The sequence below is a fragment of the Zalophus californianus genome, chromosome 11, assembly GCF_009762305.2.
Source record: "Zalophus californianus isolate mZalCal1 chromosome 11, mZalCal1.pri.v2, whole genome shotgun sequence".
Taxonomy (NCBI): domain Eukaryota; kingdom Metazoa; phylum Chordata; class Mammalia; order Carnivora; family Otariidae; genus Zalophus; species Zalophus californianus.
The window spans coordinates 85,061,623-85,085,840 of NC_045605.1; the positions used below are offsets into that span (position 1 = coordinate 85,061,623).

General features: G+C 50.0%; 1 protein-coding gene across 7 annotated transcripts in view; it reads right to left on the reverse strand.

The window, feature by feature from the left end:
- WT1 (WT1 transcription factor) overlaps positions 1-24,218 on the reverse strand; it is a 97,314-nt gene that overhangs the window by 26,346 nt on the left and 46,750 nt on the right. For 2 of the 7 annotated variants that reach the window (XM_027579039.2, XM_035722781.1), the window contains exons 1-5: positions 16,621-16,688; positions 14,723-14,845; positions 14,169-14,271; positions 3,927-4,004; positions 2,845-2,895 (exon numbers count right to left, since the gene is read on the reverse strand). In XM_027579039.2, coding sequence (XP_027434840.1) covers positions 2,845-2,895; positions 3,927-4,004; positions 14,169-14,271; positions 14,723-14,845; positions 16,621-16,630 — 365 coding nt within the window. In that variant the 5' untranslated portion in view covers positions 16,631-16,688. Of the gene's footprint in view, positions 1-2,844; positions 2,896-3,926; positions 4,005-14,168; positions 14,272-14,722; positions 14,846-15,159; positions 16,592-16,620; positions 16,689-20,287; positions 20,865-24,218 lie in introns of those variants that run through there. The other 5 variants (XM_035722784.1, XM_035722782.1, XM_035722783.1 and 2 more) reach the window with 5 other exon arrangements.

Consider the following 24,218-nt stretch of genomic DNA (forward strand, 5'->3'; position numbering starts at 1 on the left):
AGGCAACGAATGCAAACGCACCATAAACAGAATTATTCATAAAGGTGGACTAATGCTTAGAAGGAATCCCTGGCAATTTTCTCTCCCAGTGACCCACTTAAAAAATCTAGTTTCATTTGTGAGTGATGAAAAGAGTCAGAGTTAAGAAAGTGGGTTCATAAAGTACCTTCTCTGAATTAAACTGAAATATAATACTCTCCCATTTGAGGTCATAAAAGTAGTTCTGATCCCAATGGGCACACAGAGATCAGAAAATGAATAGAGGAGGAGAGAGGAGTAAATCAGGGGCTAAAGTATCTCCTCCTCCCCATTATATCATGTTTTCATCTCATCTTGCCCATGCTCTCCCTAAAAATCCCATCCCCACCCATTGTAATAACACCGCTCTCTGACATCTAATGAAAGATGTCTCCAAGGACTTGCTTAGGACACAAAGAAAAAACCTGATCCTTTTTTAAGTAAAATATTCGAGGAAAAAAGACATGAACAAATATTTAATGGGGGTTTATCTGAAGTTCATGATCTTTTTAATAAAAAAAATTGGGATAATGTCTCATTTTTATGAATGATATGGAAATTATCTTTTTTCTCCAAAACATGAGGCAAACCTCCAGTTTTTCTGTTCTATATCTACTGGGTCACCATGATTCTTCTTACCATTGACTTCAAAGTGTCAAGACACTAGCTATGGATTTAAGTTAAAAAAAAAAAAGCTATCTTTCTTCATGGAATATTTTTACTCAAATATATTTTCCATATTAACAGCGTTTTCATACCATGACAAAAGGAAGTGAATATGGCATCAGAGAGAAGGATGACGCCTACCCAGATTGTGTCTCCCCTGGAGAAAAGCCCAATTTTCTACTGGAAAAACAGATTCAACTGAATTCAGTTCTCAGAAGTTCAGGAGCTTGGAGGAAAGAGCTAAGGATTAGCCATTTTTAAGAGCCATAAGAGAGGCAGACTGTGGGTCATGACACATCAGTGTGTTGTAATGTCAATCTCCACATCACAACAAGCATTTTATAGTTCACACTGGCTCAGTGAAGAGCCTGCTTCTCCCTCTCCCTCTGCTGCTCCCCCTGCTTATACACTCACGTGCTCTCTCTCTCTGTCAAATGAATAAATAAAATCTTTAAAAATAAATAAATTAAAAATAAAGTTCACAATGCTATGTGAACTTGGATTAGGTGGCTTAGTCTCTCCACCCTCCTCATCTGAAAGGTGGACATACCCTAGTATCCTAGGATTGTCATGAGGTCAAAGGAGAAAACATACATAAAGCCCCTTACATGGGGCCCAATAATGTTAGCATCCACCCTTAGATAAATTGTCAAATCATAAATGGAAGCAGACATTAGTTGACTTACAATAGATTCTAAAGGGATAAATCTGCAGCATGAGAGAAGATGTTAGTAAATTACACAATCGCAACCTCGTTCTCCAAAGAGTTGCTCTTCTGTAGGACTACCTATTGGAGACATTTTATCCTTTTCACTCAGCTTTCTGAATAAAAATAGTATTCAAAAAATACAGTTTGGTTTCAGAAATCCTTTTCCAAAATGTAAGCATCAGACTAATAAAAACTCTTCTAGTTTCTTTCTTCCTTAAGGTGGATTGAACAAAACAAACTATTCACATTTTGTGCTTTATCTTCACAATATAACTTCTGATTTCTCAGCAAGTGACTAATATCATGTATCTAAAGACCTTAAAAGGTATCAAAATTATCTCAACTATGGAAAGACCCAGAATCAAACACATGCCAAGATGCCCTATCTGTAATTTTTGTAATTAAGCAAACAAACCTTGTACTCCAGCATGAAGAAATTTTAAAAATCGAAACATGCTACTCACTTCACAATCAAGTTATATCTGCTCTTGGCATTAAATGTGGAGACAGTGTCTGAATTCTGAGAAGAAGAGAGAGAAGAAAAGGAAGGGATCCAGAAAGAAAGGGTAAAAGCAAGAAGCCAAGAAACATCGGACAAGTTGAGAGTAAGTAGAAAGACAAAATGCTGAAATTGCCAGCAGTCCTTTGGACGCAAGTGTGGAGAGAAAAAATTCAAATCAACAGGCTTCTTTTGGGTCTAAAGAGAGGAAGTTGAGATTTGGATAAAATAGCAGAAAAAAATGGGGGCTGGGGGTGGAAAGAAGGATCTAACAGTAAGTCCTGGAAGATTGAAAAACAACTCTGCTGATCGCTGAAGGATGATACAAAAGCCAGGACTGAGCCAACAAAAGAAAGAAGGATGAAAAGAAGGAGACCAATTCTGGTGTTCATGCAGAAAAAATAAAGTCAAAAGAAACGGCTACAGAAGTGTCCCAGGGTGCAGCCTATAGGGCTGGGGAAGGCACAGATGTTTGAGAACAAAAACAAAAAAAAAAAAAGTTTTTCTAAGAATTCTGTCTACAGACTTGAGGTAAAAATTAAGTTCTCCCTAAGAGATTTAAAAGCAAATAGAGAAAAAGCAAGTTATATATGCCTGAAAGATTTGACTGATCTAACAGGAAGATGTATAATACCACAAATTTAGTGTTTGGTAAAACATTCCAGAGGAAATGAGCAGAACTCCTAGTGCATCGTTGTAAAAGCGGTTTTCTAGGAGTATGTTGATGAGAAATGTCACCACCTCCATTTTTGCCCACAATATGTCTACAACAAATAAGAGGGAGAGAGGGAGAGAGAGAGAGAGAGAGAGAGAGAGGGAGAGAGAGATCCTTCCCATCCCATTGCACCAACTGCTACCCTGATTACCCACTGTCAATGCTAACTCCTGCATCGCCCCAGGCGTCAACAAGGCCTACATCATTGGCTTTGCCATCATGGTATTGTCCACTCACTTGCTCTGCCCTTCTGTCCATTTCACTGAGCTGGAGCTCCCAGCAGCAACTCTAGAAGAGAAGAAGAGGTGGGGAATGGGGAATGGAGCATGCGTGGCTCTCGTAAGCTCCCAGATCCCAGAATCCAATGAGAAGCCACTAACACACAGAGATGTGAAGCTAGTTGTCTCGTCCAGAGTGTTGGACTTAAGTCTCCAGTGCCACTGGATGGAAGGCACCATAGGGAGGCTGGAAAGAGCCTCTGCTTTGGAATTAGATTCAGGCTTGGAATCCCACCTCTACCACTTAATATGATGTGAACTTGGGAAGTTACTTAACTTTCTGAGCTTGATTTGCTTATTTGGAAAACAGGGTAACCATACCTAAGCCTTACAGTGTTGTTAGGAAAAGTAAGTGAGGGGACTGAGAAAAGCACCTGCTACATTACGGGGATGTCACTGGAGTCATAGCCTAATGCCCACTGACTCAGACTTGAGAAAGCGAACAGTGAGTTCTTGTACTGTTGAAAGCAAGTCCCACCTGTTTGCCTTTTAAAATTTCCAGGCGCAAAGAATCTCCACTGCCTATGTTGTGTGTTCTCCTCATTGTGACTGTCTACAGAGCATGAAGAAAACCCGTTGGTACAATCAGGTATGAGCACATCTGACTCAAAAGTGTCCCAATCATCAGCACTCAAATATGAATTTGGATCCTGGGCATTATAAACTGAAAGTATTTCTCGACAAGATAATGTAATAGTTAACATCTGTGATGTCAGTAGCAAAACGAACATTAAATGAGGTTGAACTAACACAATTTTGAAGAACTCTAAACACTCAATAAGTAAAGGCCAGATTACTTTTTCTCAATAGTCTCAACTCCCTTGTTGCGGACACACACAAAAATCCCCTATTTATATTCCTGAAAATTTAATACTGAACACAACCCACCAACTGGGGGAGGGAGGAAAGCAGCTTAAATCTACAGAGAGCCATGACTATTTTTCTAAAACTGCATTTTCTTCGTGAGTTATAAGCGCCTTTAAAATGGTTCAAACAGGTGCATGTTTTTGTTGAAGGGCAATGGAACAGAGAAAACCTTACCCCTTTAAAGTGGCTCCTAAGTTCATCTGATTCCAGGTCATGCATTCAAGCTGGGAGGTCATTTGGTATAAATTGTCACTGTTAGAAAAACATCCAGAATTAGAAACAAATAACTACAAAGAAATATACAATCATTTCTTCAAAAAGCAATGGCGTTTTACCTTTTCTTTGCAGCGAAAGCCTCCGTGTTTTCCAAAATGACAGAATATTGAGTCTGAAATGATTTTCATTTCATCCCACTGATTCCTGCACAGTTAGTTATTCACTTCACACAGAGCAGGAAGGACGTGAGAGTAATCTGGAAGCCTTTAAAAAGCCTTAGTATAGCAAACACTGAAGTTTCTGAAAAGGTATTAAACCTTTCAGGGGAAGAGGCTAAAGGGAGTGGAACCCTTGAAAGGCAACACAGGTTGGGTAACTCAACATTAAAGTTAAAAGCCTGGAGCTGAAAGTAGAAAGATGGCAGATTAATTATTCGTGAAAAGGCCATTAAGTTGTTTTAATCGAAAGGACATGTATCATGTAGATTATGAGGGTCTGAAAAGTCAAAGAGTGATGGGTGGTGGATGGTCTAATACTCAAGGATGTGACAAGCAAAAGAAAGTGGATGGTAAAGTCTATGCACAACTGAAGGAATTCCTCTTTAGAAATTGTATAATCCTGGTACAAGTTGAATGTAGTTTAAAAAAAAAAAAAAAAAAGCCCCAGCCCCAGTTCTATCAAGCTCTAAGAAGGAAAAATAATGGATGATCATTTACATTAAGACCCCAAAGGAGAAAGTACACTACATGTAAACCAACCAAAAGTTGTTCTCTCCTCTCCTCATATTTATCTCATTCCTAGAAAAGCAGCACATAAATCAATTAGCAGAAAACTCCTTAATTACCAAGCTCTATGGGGAAGACATTCAGTCTTGAACTGAAATGGTTAATTATGAAATTTGAGACCCAAGAGATGAATGGGCTGTCTTCAAACCCTTGGTCTAAACACATTACGGAGGAATACCTTTCCTCTGCCTTCATGGAAGCAGAGAAAGAGAGTATCTTTCAGTGTCTAACGTGTGGTATCAGACCCCAAACCTAGAAATCTCCATCTTGTGGTGGCATGCCTTCAGATTGCTTCCTCGGGCAGAGGCAACACCCAATTTTAATTAAGAGAAGGTTTTGTCAGGCCAGCCAAACTGGGAACTTGTGGAGAGGTCAAGGAAATCACGGCAACTCGGGATAAATGGATGCTGTGCTCCCTCTAGGCATAGCTTGATAAATCATGGCAGAGTGCCTCTGCCATTCGTATAATCACTCTGAAAATGATTTGGAACTCCTTCGTGGCGGGCACACAGGATAAGGGGAAAATCAGATTCCAGGAGGGAATTTTACGTATGAAATGTGAAGTGACTTCAAGCTCAAAGTATGGTGTCCTTTCATTAGTCAGTGTGTATCTGGACCCCATCATTCATCCTCAGATCTGACTGGCTATTATGCTACTACAATATCCTACATATCAATGAAAAAAAATGATTAGTTTCTCCTGCAGCTTCTCTATTTGCACTAGCGGCCCGTGCTGGTCTGTGCCACTACGTTTCGCAATTCCACAAATTCTTGCTGTAAGGCCGATGTAATTAATTTCTGAAGGACCCCCAATTTTTATTAGAAGTGCCAGCCCTGCTGCATTTAACACAGAAGAGTTTCTTGAACTTTCTTTGGGCTGACAGCTCATTAATAAGCAGCCTCCTCCACAATCTCTACTGGTTTTTGTTCTCTCGCGCCTTTTCATCAAGCAATCCATTTATTAATCTTGCCATTAATCTCAGCCAACAGGCATTGTATTCCCCAGGCAGCTCTGTATTTTTGTCACTGATTTTTAAAAAATTGTTCACCAACTAAAATCACTCAGCTCCGGTTGACAATTTTCCTAGGCCCTATTGAGATGTGGGATCTTTCTGAAATGATTTCATCCTTGCATAAGACTAAGATCATAATTTTCAACACGGTCAATGAGAAGCAAGATGAGGGACAGAAGCTTGTGCACATGGGTTAGTGAGTGCCAAATATCTAACTTTATGATTCAGGAATTTTCTCACAGACTTAAAGAATAGTCCAGTAGATTCCTAAGGGTCTCTATAAGGAAGTACCCCAAAGAAAAAATATTTTTAAGGCCATTTTCTCAGCCCCCAGGAAGCAAACTTTCTCAAATATACTGTCTATGTCTTACATACGTGTGTCTTCCTAGTGTGTTCTTAACAAATATTCTATACTGCACAGTATGAGAGCTACTGCTCAGAAACAGTTATTGAGCACTTGAAATATGGCTAGTGCCATACACTGAAATAAGATTTTGACTATTTTTTAAAAGATTTTATGTATTTATTTGACAGAAAGAGAGAGGACGAGCTGGGGGAGGGGCAGAGAAGCAGACTCCCCACTGAGCACAGAGATGAACACGGGTTTTGATGCCAGGACCCTGAGATCATGACCTGAGCCAAAGTCAGATGCTTAACCGACTGAGCCACCTAGGCACCCCAAAATTTTGACTATTTAAAAATAGAATATTTTAAAAATTAATTTCACGGTCTTATTTTTTTTAATGCAGCTACTAACAAATTCCGAACTATATATATATAGGCTTACATTGGTTTTATTGGATAGTACTGCTCTATAAGTTTTAGGACCTTGAGCCAATCAGTTCAGTTCTCTGTACCTCAGTTTTCTCATCTGCCAAATGGAAATCTTTTTTTTTAAAGATTTTATTTATTTATTTGACAGAGAGAGACACAGCGAGAGAGGGAACACAAGCAGGGGGAAAGGGAAAGGGAGAAGCAGGCTTCCCGCTGAGCAGGGAGCCCGATGCGGGGCTCGATCCCAGGACCCTGAGATCATGACCTGAGCTGAAGGCAGATGCTTAACGACTGAGCCACCCAGGCGCCCCTGCCAAATGGAAATCTTAATCTCAATTGGTCTAACTTTACAGGGTTGTTGTAAAGCCCTAAAAGTAGCTCTTTGATAATACAATATCAGATAATACATTTTAGATATATATCAGATAATACATTTTAATTTTTTCTAATCAAATTTTGCACAGTACTTTTCACGCATCCTCAGTATGCCCCACAACTTTGCGAGGCAGGTATAGTAATGATCCCCATTTATCAGAGGATGACTGGGGCTCAGAGAAGTGCTTGGCGCCGGCTTGCCTGATGCCCCCACCCCACCTGCCGCACCCCTCTGAAGGCATCCTGGCATCATTTGGCCTCCCAGCTCATCCTCTACCACTTAAAGAACAGTAGTCATAACGTAACAATAATACAGACAAGTCTGGAGGTGGAAGAGAACACGCTCCAGGAAGCAAGGTGACCTTCTCTGTCTCCAGAAAGTTCTAAGATGCAAGATGCCTGACACATCCTTTTCAGCTAAGAATAGTATGCCAAGATCGCAGGAGGAGCTCCACTTCTTGTTTTAGGGTCCTGATAGCTCAGCTTGCAAATCCTCGTGAGGGGAGAGAAGATGGGAAGGGTGATAGGGAAGACGGACTTTTGGAAAATCTCCAAGCTACGAATAGGTTTCCTGAGTCCCGTGATAGGATCGGCGCACCATTTTAACCACATCCTGCCTTCTGCTGGCTGGGGTTCTTCGGGGGCCCAGTCAGTCAGCTTGGCTGGCACAACCTCTTCACTGGAAGTCAGTGACAGCATGACAGCAACTGCTGTCGGGGAGGAGACAGAATGTGAACCCGAGCTAAAAATACTGGGCCCGAGCACGCTCCAGCTCTGATCGCTTTGGGCAATCGGTCAACACCCAGCTTTCATCACAAAAACCCACAAAAAGAGGCAGCACTGGTCCAGGAATATATGGCCTCTGACAAATAAAGCATCTAATTATTAAGTAAGCACTGTAGGTGTCGACCATTTCATTCCCAGAGGAGATCAGATAAGCAGGTGGTTTGGCTCAAAGCAAACCACAGTGGTCACGTAGGCATTTCAGCTCCCCGTCTAACTCCGTCTGTTCGGAAGTGAACTCTGAAATCGCAGGCTGCCAAAATATATTCCAAAAGTCATGGTATCCTTTCTATTTTTTAAGTTAGATTTTTTTTTTAAGGCCCCTTGTTTCTTATGTAAGAAATGTTTGAAGTTGGAAGCAAGGGAGAGAGGAAAGAAACTTCTATAACTGGGATTAATGCAAGTTGGAGTAAAATAAAAGGAAGTCAGTCCTAGCAAAAAGAGGAACTTAAAAGGAAATTGGTAGTAGATCATATAGAGTTTGTTTTGGCCTGGACTGCAGTATTACTGAGTTCTTGACCTCCACACAAAAATAAAGGAGGGGGGAAAAAAGCCCTCAGCTATTATCTGGGCTGGGACTCCCCCACTCTTCAAATGCATGTGTAATTCAAGTACATTTTCATCTTTGAGTATGTTTACTATATTCAGCAGAACAAGGTAGAAAAGTTCATGTCACCACCGGCACAGAGCTGTTGAATCTGGTTGAGGTTGGGGTTACCTCCGCCAGATAGTGGCTGGCTGGCAAAGGAGCACTTTGGTGGACGTCAAGAGTTTCCCCCATGAGATCGAAGGAAAAAAAAAGAAAGAATGAGAACAGAAAATGCCGACCAAGAAAAATGCAGATATAGCTGGCACCTGTGATCAGAATTCATGATGGCCAACTTTTGCTTCAGCAGCTCTGCCCCACACCAACAGAGAGGCCTCTGTGGGTTCCCCCCCACCTGATAACCAGGGCTCAGGCACCGAGGCTGCAGCCAGACCTTTTCCTGCGTTCTTCCCTCCAAGGCGCCATGGAGGCTGCCTGTTGAGAAATTTCTGCCCAGCAGGCCATGGTGAATAATTATTTTACAGTCAATCTCTTGGTATTGTTATTTCTCTCAAGCTCACCAGTTAACCAAAGAAAACCCCACTGGGGATTCAACTTCTATTAATAAACACTTGGTCAGCACAAAAGTTGCAGGAATATTTGAAACTAGATTTTTCCCCCTCCCTGGAGACAAGTCCATTTCAAGCCTTTGGTTGTGATAACACTGTCCACCCCTGGAAACCACTTCAGACTTTCTGCCTTCGTGCCTCCCAATGTGGGAAACAAATACCAGTATTGTCTTAAGGGAAACTTTACACCATGTAAAGTGTACGTAGATACACAAGTGGAAAAAAGGCATTCTCAATTGTCATTTTATTTCCTTGGGCATGAGCTGTTCCTCTGATTCATGTCTAAGTGGAAGGCCAACCTCAATGGTAGATAATGTACTTCCCACTGACCTGGACTCCCCAGAAACTCTAGGGCTGCTACGGAAGTCTCTTTCATATGAAAAACGTCCACTGTCAACCAAAAAGCCTCCACTGTCAACCGCATCATTTGTGAATCATCAACATTCAATTAAGAATATTTGAATCAGCAGTTACTGCTTCCCAAGGTGGAGCAGTTTTACCTACTAGGGGGCAAAAGGAAGTAGGCTCGTTTAAATTGGTAGCACATTGGGGCGCCTGGGTGGCTCAGTTGGTTAGGCGACTGCCTTCGGCTCGGGTCATGATCCTGGAGTCCCGGGATCGAGTCCCACATCGGGCTCCCTGCTCAGCAGGGAGTCTGCTTCTCCCTCTGACTCTCCCCCCCCCATGCTCTCTCTCTCTCATTCTCTCTCAAAATAAATAAATCAATAAAATCTTAAAAAAAATAAAATAAATTGGTAGCACATTTGCTAAAGAAGGATGCACAAACCTAATAAAAGAGCCTAAGAAGAAAAGGAAAGGACTACAATATCTAAAAAAAATAATAATAATAACGTGTGGGGAATATTTTTTAAACACAGGGCACAGAACTCCTTTTCAAAGTAGCTGTGAATATCAACGCATGAACTGGGCAGAGTCAGGGATGGGGGGCTCCGAGGAGGTCCGCAAGAAGAGAAGGCAAAGAGCTTTGTGAAAAAAGATTCAAAGGAAGTGAGCAGGGAAGACACCGCTAGCTGCCTGTTCTAGGTAGAAATCAGGACAAATCTGTGCCTAGTGAGAGTGGATTTACTACTCTCTCCCCTCAAGAGAGCGGGAGGTCCAACCTCCCTGGAACCTTGCCTCTGAGCACAATCACTGTGGCCCCAGAAGCAGTCGTTCTTCCTGGGTCTGGACGGATGGGGAGAAAAGTCTTCAGGTGTCTGGACTGAACTCTACCCCCAGTAGTTCACACCCAGTGGTTAAGGCAAAGCTAGAGGAGTCTGAAGTCTGAAGGACAGACAGCTGCTTTGTGAGTGAGGGCTTCAGGAGAAAGCTCAAGTTGCTTCTGACAATACTCACCAGGAAGAATACTGCCCCAATCCATTAAGGGCTTTCTTGAAAGTTTTGGATAAAACTAATGGATAATGGGATTTCTTTCATAACTGGGAAATAAAGACCTTTCTCTAGTGAGACCCCAGACAGACGTCACCTTTGGAAAGAAAATGGCATTTCTTTATCAAGAGAGGGGGCAGGATGAAGTGGGTAAGAGGGATTCTGAAACCTCACGACCTGAACTCAAACGCCAGCTCTGTCCCTTCCTGGGTCATACTGGGCAAAGTCACCTCCCAGGGCCTCCTCTGTAAAATGGAGATGATAATCTATTGCCTGCCTCCAAGAGTCATGTGGATTAAAGAAGTCAATACTTGTAAAGTGCCTAGAATGGTGTGCGGATGAAGTAAGTATATAAGCATTTGCTCCGCATATTTATCAGCAACAGTACTGGTACAGACTGTATAAGGGGAACATTCCAGGCAGGGGTTGCTGAGGGGCCTGGAATCCCTTCATGATTCAGAGCACAGATGGGTTTTGAAGTCAGAGAGACTGAGGATCAAGTCCTGGTCTTGATTCTGACTTGCTGTGTGACTTAAGCAAGTTATTTCGACTCTCTGAAACTATTTCCTCTTCAGTAGAGTGGAGATTGGAGTACCTACTTCACAAAGTAATCAGAAGAATTAAATGAATGAACTGAGTGAAGTACTTAGCACCGTGTCCAGCACATAGTCAGCATGCAATAAATCCTCATTGTTTACTCATGTTTCACCCAGCTATGATCACTGGATCCCCTAGGAGCTGAAATCTGGTTTCTGAAACCTCAGTGACCTTTAGACAAAACTCTATCCACCTTCAAAATGGAGGATGGCAGAGAGGATGGGGAAAACCATCTCCTATCACTTCCTATAAGTTGATTGGGGACATTTTCTATTCACTATTGTTCATATCTACACACAAATGTGCACAGCTGTAACTCCTCAGATCTGTTACCTGAGAGAGGAGAGAGAATCACTGGACAGTTCTCTTCTAACATGGAGAGAATTTTGAGAATTTCCTCAAAGCAAATTCACATTGTGCACTGCTTATTTAATATCAGTATATGTACCATTACCTTTATTTCATGCTGGGAAGGAAGACTAAATTCAAGATTGAAGGGACAGAAGCTTTGGAAGGGCAGCAGGGAAGAGGCTGGGCAGGCTGCCCCAGGGGGTCAAGTGTAACAAGGCAAATGAAATAAATACAAGCAAGTCTTTCCCAGGAGGTCCCAATTTTAGACAGAAGGGAATGGAGCCAGGGACCAAAGAAGCACCACTGAATATCTAAAACCCAAATGTTAAGCCATTAAGTGATTAAAATTTAGTCTTGTTTCCTACGCTTTTTCAAACATTGCATTCATAAAAGCATTTCAATACCCTTTCAAACTTTTTTCATGAATAAGAAAGAAAGAAATGACATAACTGCAGTAATGTCAATGCATAGAACCAATTTTAAAACATCCCTATACCTGTTCATTCATCATTACTGCAGGGGAAGTACCTGACCTTTGAAAACTGATTAGAAATGTTATGAATTGAGGGTGAGTGGAATTTCAAAGACAGTACAAACTTCAAGGGAGCAAACTCTTTTCCTACAGGAGTCACAAATTCTTGCTTAGATGTTATTGCTTAGAAATTTTCTCTAACAGAAGAAAACGCTATTTTTGTGACAAATATAAAAATTGAGAAGCAAAAAAAAAGTTCCAATTATGTGGAAAGAAGAAGGGGATAAGCAAATATTTCCAAAAGATGAACATGACAAAATTGCTTTATGTAGTGGACAATCAGAAGCTGGATTAGAAATGTGAGAATTTTACCTATAAAATGCAATCCAAGTGACTTTTCCTACTTCCGTGGCAACCACAAATCCAGCCCTAGGGCAAAATCCACCACAGGGACTCAGTTTCAGAACTGCTGTTAAACCAGTGGCTGGGATCACTTTATCCCCACCCCCTCTTTCTAGGCTGCTCAGCCCCTCTGACGGCCCCTTCCTAGTGTGGCTTGAGGCTTGGGAGAGAGGAGAGTAAGAAATGTGTGTATCTGTGTCCCTTTTGAACTAGACTCCAATGCCTCCCAGATCCCAACCCCCAAGGAGATATCCCAGCACATCTAAACAGCACCCACTCCAGCGTCAAGGTGTTCCTTTCTACCTGGGGTAAGGCTCCAATCAGGACTAAAGAGGGAGGAGTGGGCCAAAGTCATCCCATGGGGAACCATCCCAACTACACCCCCAATGGCTACTCCAATAACAGCAATGGCATTCTGGCAATGGCAGGAAGAGTTCCTCAAGAATGGCAATGGTCCTGCCACCAGTTTTGCTGGGTGGGAGTGTTCACAACAGAGAATGGTTGTGGGTTCTGCACCCATTCCAGTGATGGGACCCACCAAGGGGAAGCCCAGAGACTGTGGGCTTGGGACAGGGCACTGGGACTGAGGTGCCAAAGAACAGAACTGGATTCTAGCTAGTGACAAAGAAAAGGAAGATGAGGAGGTGTGATCATTCTACCCCTCTCTCTCTCTGCAACCTTCATGCATTTCTTTGTTCCTTCTCGCTCAAAGAAAGAAAGGAAGGAAGGGGAAGGGAGAAGGAAGGGGAAGGGGAGAAAGGAAGGGAAGGGAAGGAGAGTGACCTCGAATCCAAGATCCAATTAGATATGCCGGATTTTCCCATCAGAGGGAAAGGCTTCCGAACTCCGTGTGCCTCAGGCGTACAGAACTCGAAGGGGCTCGACCCTGTACTTCCCCCGGATAGGGAGAATCAGACCAGTCCCAGGCTCAATTTCATAAGCACACCGAGACTTTGGGATGCGCCGCCGCCCGCTGGGGAGGGAAGACTCCTTCCCCTCCTCCACCTGTGGGACTGGAGGTCCCCCAGGCGCGGCCATTGCCCCCACCCAATCTTCCAGGGCAGGCGCTTTTCCTTCCTTCATTACCTCACTACCTCCTTCCCTTGACGTCAGCCCCGGGTCCTCGAGCGGAGGGGGGAGGATGGAGATGAGTTTGGGGGCAGGCGGTATCAGGATCCCCGCAGCACCGGGGTGGAGGTTAGGGGCGGAATATGAGGTAATGCTCGCCCAATCCCCCGCCTCAAAGGCCGAGAGCCGCCACTTCCCTCCCTCCGCCCCACCTTCCAGCCCCGCGCGCGCCGGTGTGTGCACCAGTTACTAGGCAACCCTATCGGAGAAGCGGGATGCCGGCCAAGTTCACCCAAAGTTGAAGAATAAATTTGGGGGAGAGAAGGTTGAGGGTGGAGCGAGAGCCGGGAGAACACACAAGGGACAGGAAAAAAAAGCTTGGAAGGAAAAGAAGCTGGTCTTCTGCCTCCCTGGAACGGGAAGGAGGGCCGACGCGGGCTGGAGCAGTGTCCCCGGGGGCCACCGCTGCGACCCGACCGCCGATCGGCCGGCAGTCCGGGTCCGGTTCCGCGGGGGGGCCCGGAGCTGGGAGCCACGCCCACCGAGCGCCGCCGCAGGCAAAGACTCTGGAGCACCTGGGTGGGGAGGAGGCTGTGGTCCGAGCGTACGCGCCCTCGAATTACTCCCAGAGAAGGCCGGCCCGTGCAGCCAGTGGGCGAGGAGGGGTCTGAGAAGCGAGAAGAACGGAGTGGGAGTGCACTCCATGTTTAATCTTTGGTCCCGAGAAACCTAAGGGCTCCTTAATGAGCCCTTACAAAAATAACTTCTCGAAGCGCCACTCTTCTTTAGCTCTAACAGTAACCAACCTCGTTTATATTAAAAACAAGAGCGCCAGGAGACGAGGAAACCTACTTCTTGCAAATCAGAGCCAGGAGATCTGCTTTAGTTTGCTTTAAGTAGCGAAAGGCGTCCTTTGCCTCCGGACCCTACATGCCCGCGGTCCCGGCTGCCCGCGTCGGACGTTCCGGCTCCAGCCGGTTCGCGCGCCCCCTCCGGGGTCCCGGGAACCCAGACACCGTTCTGAGCGCCTTCCTACCTGCTGTAGGGCGTCCTCAGCAGCAGGGCCTGGCTGCCTGTGCAGCTGTCGGTAGGGGTGTGGCAGCCATAGACTGGGGGCGGCACAGAGTACTGCTGCTCGCCTGCGGAGAGCCGAGGAGAGCCCAGTGAGCGCGCCCCAAAGGCTGGGGCGGGGGGAGGGTGCGAGGACGCGGGCAGGGTCTGGGACAGAGAGCATCCCCAGCCAGGCTCGGAGGCTAAGCTGGGGGCAACGGGCCTGGATGTCGGGGCGTGCCGAGAGAAGGCGTCCAGATCCTAAGGAGCTAATCTACTTCTCACTTCACATTCCCTTAGCAGTCACTTCCTAGTACACCGAAGAGACCTTCGAGACGTTCGTAGACTCGAGTAGAGCTGTCCCCAACATACTTGGGGTGGGGGCTAAACTCAATCTTTTCTTTTAAATTAGGTGAGACTGGGCTGATTATTTCTAACAATCCCTTCTTTCACAATTTGCGGTGGGTTGGAAATTCCGGGGACGGGGGATTTGGCACGAAAGAAGGGGAGAAGGACCCCACATCATTCCCTCCTGCTTACCCAGAGAGCCCTGCTGGCCCATGGGGTCCTCGTGCTTGAAAGAGTGGTTGGGGAACTGCGCTGCGTGGTGCGAGGGCGTGTGACCGTAGCTGGGCGTCCCGTCGAAGGTGACTGTACTGTATCCTGCGAGCAGAGCGGAAAGAGAAGCACAACGTCAGCGGGGGTAGCCCGGTCGGGTGGGTCTACCAAACCAGAACCCGGGGCGAGGAGCACGCGGCCTCCTCACCCCCCGAACTCGAAACCCCAGCGGAGGATTATGCCACCCCACCTGCCTCCAGAACTTTCCGGGGGGGGGGGGGAAGCCGGGCCCAACCCCAAAGGTGTGACCTCGGGGCCGGGGGTCCGCCCTTTCCCAAGGAAAACCTTGACCTCCCCACCGGTTCCCGATTCATGTACGCCCCTCATCTCCCACGGTGTTTGCCGCTCCTGAACCGAACCTCAGGCAAGTGAAGTATGAAGACCGCCAACCGCTCGCCAGAGAAAGTTCTTCACCTCCGAAGAGAAACACCGTGGCTCTTGCTCAGGGGTTAGCGCGGGCGAGCGAAATGAATCTGTTCCGCTGACCCCGAGCTGACTCGGAGCCGTAAATCAGGGCACCGCGCACCAACTTTCATTAATTACTTGGAGCCCGTTAACCGGCATGGGCCTTAGATGGGGAGAGTAGTTACTGAGTAATGTTATCTGAGGCTGTGCGACCCTACACGACGACACCCAAGGCCCTCAGGAAAGCTGGTGAAGGTTAAAAGAAGGGGCCCTTTCAGTTGGGCCCGCCGGCATCGGCCCGCAGCCCTCCTCCTTACCCTCTTGGACCCAACTCGCATCCAGTGCGTCCTTACTCTGACCACCACCGTGGGGTTCCTCGCGCCCCAGGTTGGGGAGCGTGCCTGTTTTAGAGTGTAGGTAACACCGTAGCTCCCTTTCCCTCCATGGCAGTGCACGGGTCCCCTGCCAGTTTCCCTACCGAGAAACCAACGGCAAGATGGACCGTGTTCTTCCCCAACTCTCCGAAGGCTGAGTAACAGAATGTGGTGTCTTGATTGAAAACCGTGGTCTCCTTCTGTGATTATTGTTATTAAATTGCTTTAAACATATACCCCACCAGCTTCTGGAAAACTGTTGCCACCTCTGGGGAAAAAGTATCCTCCAGCTACGATGAAGGTCAGTCCCGGGGCCCTGAAGGGAATGGTGGGATTCCCTCCTTTTATGCGCAGGCCCCAGCGCCTCCGGCCTGAGGTCCAGGCCAGGAGGCGAATGAGATCGGCTCGGAAGCTCACAAAGGCTTCCCGCAGGGCCACGGTGCCGACCCATCCCCCACTCATTCTCCCAGCTCCCGCCCAGCCATTGCGCTGGATCTCCAAACTCCACTCAGTTTTTGGGAGTGGGCTGGGTCAAACACCCCCACTCTTGCCCCAGGCTTGACAGAGGCTCTGCAACAAGTGTCTGCAAAGACTTAGGATGGACAGAGGAAGGAGACCGTTACTCCATCTTTGAAACATACCCCCCCAAACAGAAACAAAAACGGAGCTTCTCCTGCCCGCTTCAGGCAGTGCGGTGTGTCGGAGTGGGAGAGAGGGTCGGGGCAGGTCGTAAATACCGGATCGTACCAGGCAGGCAAAATCTAACAGGTTGACAATTTAAAAAGCCACCAGCTTTTACAACTTGCATGATTCCAGAGTCCTACATTTCTCGCCTACTAAGTAGCTGTCAGGCGTCGGTGAGCAGCTTGAGCTTCCTTTTGGGAGCGAAGGCTCGACCCTGTTTGAGGCCTACCTGTCAGCTTACAAACGAAATTTGGCTCTCAGTACCCAATTTTGCAGAGAGAAGGCCGAATTTTGAAAAGATATTTTTTAAATAGAGAGAAGAAATAGAAACCACAAAGAAATTGTCTCTAGACGAACCCTTCTCCATTCCTGAGCAGATGCGTAGGCAGTGGCCCAGAGCACGTGCTGTCCTTGGAGGCGGGCTCCGCAATTGCAGGGTTGCGGGCTGCAGCGCCCGAACCCGCCACGTAGCCTCCGCGCCCCGCGAGGCTCCCAAGGGCCCCTCCCGGGCAGGACACGCAGACGGGCGCGGGGGGGGGGGCGCAGGGGCCAGCCTCCAACCCCTCCCTCACGACCGTCGGGAAGGGCCGTGTTGAAAGCGCCTGCGGAGGGGACAGAGGGCTCTTTTAATTAGAAGCTTATCGGACCCGGGACTGATTAGATCGCGCTGTGCTGGGGCCGCGAGCTGGGCCCCGCGCGGAGAGCGCGGGGGCGGGGGCCCAGGGAGGAACAGTTGCCGGCGAAAAGGGGCAGCGTGTTCAAAGGCTCCTTGTACAGGCCTTCGAGAGAGAGGCTCTAAGCGTCCGAAGTAGCGCTTTTCCCACGGTTAATCTCTGCCCGGGAAGGGAGTGCAACCTTGACCGCGCGGAGAGGCGAGACACGCTCTGCGCCTCCCTCCTCCGCGCGCGGCAGCGGAGGAACCCGGGAACCGCCTGGCCGGGCCTGGCCTCCCAAAAGCTGGGGGGTAGAGTGGACAGCAGGCTCAGTCAAGGAGGGGGGCAGAAGGCTGAAAATGATGACTCCATTGCTGTGGCAGAATAAGGAAAAATCTGTCCCCCAACGAAATACCCTCTCCAACGTGACCCAAAGGGGGGCGCCCTTCGCCCTTGGGTAAGAGCCGGTCTCTATACCTGACCCTAGGGTGGCCTGGTGATGCCAAGGCCGCCTCCTGCCCTAGGATTCAGAGCGCCCTCGGGACTGGGGGAATCAGAGGCTGACGAGCAATCTTTTTTTTCCCCTCCTTAAATCCCGCCTTAAGTCTGGGGCTACCCAAGTCCTCACCCCATTTCTGCCCTGACAAACCATCTAACCCTCACACACACACTACAGTCGGTTCAGTGCCCATCCAACAGGTCAAAGGAAATCTGTCTCAACAGAGGGGCCAAGATCCCTGGAAAAGGAGGTAGAAATAGCCTAGTATGGTCTGGGTTTGAGTCCCAGCTGTGCCACAGAGGGACCTGTTGCACACCTAATCTCTTAAAGCCTAGATTTTCTCATCCAGAAATAAGGAAATCCTCTAATGTCAGACTCCATAACTCCAATGTGCAAAGATGCACACTGCCTTAATGCTCAATCTCCAGTGCCTTGCACAGAGTAGATGCTCAATAAATGAATTAATGTTTAGAAGATTAGGACACCACCTATACTGTTTAAGAAATGGGAAAAGGAGGGAGATGGCGTGATGCCTGGGGGTGCCAACTGTCCTCTCCTGTGGGCCAGGGTTAGGCTGCTTTGCCTAGGGACAGGGATTCAGAGTCTTGATTCCTCTCTGCTGGAGCTTGTCCTGGGTCTGCTGATGGCCATTCTCCTGGGGAAGGAGCTGATGCCCTTGCTTCCCCCAACACAAGCCTCCTGCCAGACCTTACATTCCTGGGGGAGCCACAGGAACCCCAGAAATCAAGAGAATCAATCCAGAATCTCCAGGCCTCAGGGTTATCAAGGCCAGGGCTGAGGCTGGAGCAGCTTCTGACATCTCACCCCAGCTTCCCAGTAAGTCCCAACAGCGAGGCAAGCATGACCCACTCACATTTTCAATGCAAGAAAAACCTAAACCCACAGACGGGACCTGCCTTACAGGTTGTGGCATGCATCTGGGGCCGACTCTCCACTGGGCTTTTCCCCGGGATTGGGAGGAGAACTCCTTCACCTGCTAGTCCTGGTCCCCAACTCCCAAGCCTTTTATCTCTGACAACCACCTTCATGCTGAACTGAGGGGACCCCAGGCACTAGATCTGCCTATAGAAGAGACCCAAACAAAGTAAATCCCCACAGAACCTAGATGGACTCAAATAAATGATAACAGCACAGGAGTATCTTGAGCCCCAGAAACAGACCAAATGGCTTCTCAGGCCCCTCCAAAGAGCACACATCCACACACAGATTCACTCACATCACACACCTGCCTGCCAGTCTTGCCCTTTCTGGTCCAGTCAACTTTAGGTGGTCTGCTGCCTTCTGAATTTAGAGCCCCAAGCCAGGGGAAAGTCGGGCTTCTGCTCCAGTGGCATAGAACTTCAAGCGGTGCCAGACCCCCAAGTTGCTCATCTCAGCTCTCCTCTTACAGACGGAGAAACTGAGATCTGGTGATTTGTAAAAGGTAACAACAGCTTGCTAATTAGAGGTGACACTATCAGAGAACGCAAGCCTCTGAATCGACACTGAGTTGTTCCAACATCCCTTGAATGGGAAACACTAACTTCCATTTAGGAAGCACCTAGAATGGAGGGACCCCGGGTGCTGCTTGAGGTTCCTCCACAGAACACGGATCTCGGATTCCCTAAACGAAGAGGGGAGGGTGGTTTCGATTTCACTGGGGCTTCTGGTGAGCCAGGTGCTCCAGGCCGGTTTCAGCTAGGGACCACCTGAATATACTCGTTTAGAAGGTGTTGGCATCGACCATGGACCAGCAGCATTGAGCACTTCTGCGCCTTGGGAGCCCTGGCACCTCCTGCAAACGGTACATGCTCTGCTTCTCCCGCCCCAGCATCCCAGAAACATCCCAGTCCCTTAGGCCCGCATGAAATTTTGCTCCAGCAAAAGCATCCGCCATTGCGTTTGTAAGGCGTTTCCTAAAATACTGAATCAACCCGAATTGGTTTAGATTCTCAAAGAACACAGAAGTCCAATTAGAGTAAAATTAGAAAACAAACTACAGGGGCCTGGCACGATTGGTTCGGCGCTAAGCCCTGATAAAGGTAAGTAGGTGTGCGGGAGCCAGAGCGGGAGAAGGCACCAAGGCGCGCTGAAGGCAGGCCGATGCTTGGGCCTCGTTCCACGGCCTCTCGGAGGACCCGGTCCCACAGGGCTTGGAATGGGATGAACAGAGTTCTCTTCCAGCCCTGGAGCCCTCGCGGACGCCGCCTGAGCTGGAACCCAGGAGACATCCGCTATTATATATACTACCAGACGCGAACACCGACACGGTTCCAGGAAAGCCACTGTTTAGTTGCTAGCCCGTTCATTTACTCGTTCTTTGCTCATACTTCTCGGCGTCTAACGTGTGCCGTCACCGTAGTACAGGCTGGAGCGGCTCCTGACGTTTTGGCGCAGCGTAGGAACACGGGCTGCTCCCCCGGTGCTGGTCCCACAGTCTAAAAGCTAAAAAAGTCCAGTGCCTCCTAACAGTTCGGTGGGGCCTTGAGCTACAGAGCACCTTCCTGAGACAGAGCCAGACGCTGCACCGGTTCCCACTTCCCACTCCCACAGAGACTAGCAGTCCTGAAAGCTCCCGGGGTCCGAGGGGCCCCAGATGACCTCCCGGCTCATGCGAACCAGTCGGGCTCCCGGCTCTGCAGGATGTCAGGGGCCTCTGCCGGCACGTACTCCCTCTCCCGGGCCTCCTCTCCCCTAGCCGCTGCTTCCGCTACCCGCACACTCCTTGGCCGGGGGGGGGGGGGGGCGGGGGCGAGGGGGGCAGCCGGTTAAGAGCCGGGGTCAGGGAAGGGATAGGACAGGGGAATGAGAGAGCGCGGCCGCAGCCCCGGCGCCACCCCGCGTGTAGGGGGCGCTCCCCCGGCCGGCTTACCCTGGTTGCGAATAGCGGGCTGGCTCTCGAGGCAGCTAGGCAGGTAGGGCGCGTTGGGGAACATCCTGGCCTGGCCGGAGGACGGCTGGCTGGGCGGAGGAGGGCCGAAGGGACCGTAGCGACAGGCTCCAGCTGTGCCGGTGAACTGGCCGGAGAAATGCACGGTGAAGGCGCTCAAGCACTGCTCCTCGTGCGGCTCCGCGCCGCCCCAGGTCGGCTCCTGTTTGATGAAGGAGTGAGGCGGCGGCGGCGGCGGGGGTGGCGGCGGAGCAGGCGGCGGCGCAGGACCGCCCAGCGAACCGTAAGCCGAGGCGCCCGGGGGTGCAAAATCCAGCACGGGCGCCCACTGCGCGGCGCCGCTCACGGGCAGGGCGCAGCCACCGCCGCCACCAAGCGAGGGTACCGCCGGCAGCAGTGCATTCAGGTCCCGCACGTCAGAGCCCATTTGCTGCGGCTCAGCCCCGGACGCCCCGCGGCTTCTTCGGCCTTGCAGACGCTCGGCGCTGGACTCGGCCGCACCTAATTTGGCCCAGAAGCCACCTGGGCCCCGGAGCCCTGGCTGCTCGGGCTGCTGAAGGCACCCAGACCCGGAGCGGAGCGAGTGAGAAGACGCCGGCTCCGGGGCACACGTGGAAGCCGGCTCCTGCGGCAAGAGGAAGTCCAGGATCGCGGCAAGGAGGCGGCGGGGCCCCGGCTCCTGGGCTGCCGTCCCGGCTCTGGGTGGGTGGGTGAGTGAATGAGTGGGAGGGCGGGTGGGAAGGGGGGAGCGGACAGACGGTCGGGTTGCGGAGAGCCCCCGGGTGTAGGCGCTGCCTTGAACTCCTTACCCCAGCTGCCTGGCTGCCCCCAGCTTCCCAAAGCTCAAATAAGAGGGGCCGGCGGCGGGGGAGGAGGAGGAGCCAGGAGCCTCGGCCGCTCCATTCACACCGCAGCCTAAGCCCAGCCAGGCAGCGCGCGCGGCTCGGAGGGGGCGCCCTCGCCGCGGGGGTAGGGGGGCGGGCCCGAGGGAGCGTACCTCTGGGAGACACCCTCCTCTCCTACCCGCCACGCGCTCTCAGCTGGTCTGCGGGACCCAGCCCACCCCCCACCTCCCTTCTCGGCCTTCGCAAGTGTGGGCGCCCCTGGGCCCTGGCGAGTCTCTCCAGGTGAGCAGCGAATGTCCCCACATCCCTGTGTGATGGGGGGGGGCGGATGGGGTTGTTAAGCTGAGGGGGCGGGTTCAAGGGAGGGGCAGGTGAGCTCCACGAGGGCGGGAACTTCAGGAAAGCACTGAAAACTTTCCCGGGCTTCAAAGAGGAGAATTCCTTTGCTCTGAGCCCGAAAGTCCGGCTCTTGCTTCTAGAGCCGCCTGGCAGGACTGGTGGGCGTAATCTCAGGTTCACTGGGATGGGGGTGACACTTTATGGGTTCCAGGGGCCAGACTCAGGGTGAACGTGGGTGACCTGGGGGGCGCGGTGTGATAAACGGCGTATTTCGATCGTCTGGTAGTTGGTTACTTGATGAGGTTTGTGTCCAAACGAGGGCAGTTGTCGCCTGCCTAAAAATTGGTGTCAGCCGCACTTAATCTCCCTTTCTAGCGAGGGATATTTAACTCTTCTTCGGTGAAGCCGGGAAAACAGCGGCTAATTTGGGAGGGAAGGAAACCTTTAGGGGAACACCCAGAGCCTGCACACATTCCAACCGAAGAATCCTGGAGCCCAGGTTGGAGGGTGAGAGGCGTGGAGGATTCGAAGTCCAAGCCCCCGGGGAGAAGTTTGGCTCCTGCAGCCAATCCCGCCGAGCTCGGCCTCGGACCCTCCGCTCATGGTCGAGAATACCGTTCTGGATAAGCAGTAACTGATAAGGGGACGCAAACCAGTTAGGGGGACCACGAAGGAAAGCCCTCCGTGGCCCACGGTCCAGGGCAGTGTTCGCTCCATTGGGAGCTCGGAGCGCCAGGCTTCGCCACATCGGACTCCTCTCTCTACCTAGTCATTCTTTGGGGCGCCGCACCTCAGGGCAGGTGTTTGAGGTTTTGTTTTGTGTTTTGGTTCTTCCACAGTAGTCAGGATTTAGGGCGATGCGGATCCTAGGCAAGGAGAAGCGCTGGGAACTCGGGTTCTAATGCGTTTCGGGGCGCGTGGAAACGCCCAGGAGAGCCAGGGGGCAGCGGCGGGTAGTGGCCGATGGCCGCCAGGCCTCTTAGTCCAGGCTGGCCGCGGAAGGGCCCGCAGCTCTCCGCCAAGCCCTTGCGAAGCGACAACCATGGTAGTTGCAGTTGTACAAAGAAACGGAACGTTTGAAAAGCCTTGGCGTACTCTTCATTTTCTTGCGCTTTGGTTTTAGTTCATTTGCACTGAGTAAATGAAATAGACCCGAGTTCCGGCTGCGAACCCGAGTCGTTGGCGGGCTCAGAACCTACACGCCAAATAAAATTCCCTCCTCTTGGGGTCGCTAGTCCTAGAGGCGCAGGAGACCGTGAGGGCAAAGGTCGGGAACACTCGCTCCCCGCTCGTTCCCCCGGCCACCTACGAGATCCTGCACCGCTCTTTGCGCTACTTTGGTGCTTGGGTGTGCTTGTCTCCACTCAGAAGCTTTATCTTTTTTTTAAAGAAATGAAAAGGTTCTGGAGGCCAGCTCCTTCTCCCCCCGACACTCTGTGAGCTGCCCAATACGCTCCCACAAGTGCAGTCTGGAAACTCGGGGCTGGGCTGGAGAGCTGGGCAGGGGCACGCGCGTTGGGTCCTTTTGGTGCAGAAAGGCCGCGGGAGACGAAACTTCTCAGGCCAAGTTGCCCCTAGAACGCCGCAGACCCCTGTCTCACACCCACCACTTTTATTTCGACGTCGTAGGAGTTTTTCTTAACTAGGATTCACTCAAGCGCCACGAGGGATGGAAAGCCCTTTATGAAAAGTCAGAGATTTGTATTTGCCAACGAAAAGTTCGATATTGCTTCTCTTTTATCCTCCTTTGCAAAGTTTTTTTGGGGGGGTCTTTGGAGGGAGGTGACTTGAACGTGAGCTTTTGTGGTTTTGAATCCCAGATAGGGCAGAGGTGCTTAATTTTGCGCCTTTACGTTTAAAAAAAAGTTTTTGTTAAGGGGCGGGGTGGGGTGGATTGAGAGGAAAGGGGGGCCGAGAAAATTTAAGACTCCTCTCCTCTCCGCCATTTGTTGCCTGAGAATCCTAGAGGGAGGAAAGAGCAGTAGTGCGATCCCCGCTTCAGCCCTGGGGTGCCTCCCCGCTCCGACTTCGTAGTCCGAAACGGTGGGAGGAGTTCCCTGCAACCCGCGGGGCCGGGAAGTGAGTGCGGCGCGTCCGCAGACTCTGGAAGTCGGAAGGCCGCAGCCCAGAGGTCCCCGAATGCCGCCACCCATCCCCATCCCTGGAAGCCCAGGAGCGCCTAGCCCAACGCTGGGAAACCCGCACACTGAGGTCCGCCTTCTTCCCTCGGGTAACGTTCTCTGCGGGAGCTCGGCGGTTACCCAGGCAGACGCGCCCGCTACCCTGGCCTCGGCGCCCTGAGCCTGCCAGGCGGAGGGACAGAAAATCGGGCGGGGAGGAAGTCTGCCCGCCTCGGCAGGTGGGCGCTCGCCTGCCCCTCCGCAGCTCCAGGTCCAAGGAAATGAGGGCGGCCGAGACCTGGCTGCCCCTTCTCTCATTCACCCTTCCACTGCCGTCAGCGCTGAGACTTGTGGCACAGAAGATGTGGTCTGAATCACCGTTTGGCAGAGATGGAAATTGAACTCCCCGTCTACAGAGAAGGAAACTGAGGCCCAGGCAGAGGGAAGAAAGGCAGCTGTAGAGTTCAGTGGTTAAGAGGATGGAATTGGTGGTCAGAGAACAGAATTTCGGGTCCACCAGGTAACAGCTGTGTAATCCTAGAGGACTTCCATAGCCTCTCTGAGCCTCAGTTTCCTTACTAATCAGACAGGATAATGCAATACTAGCGT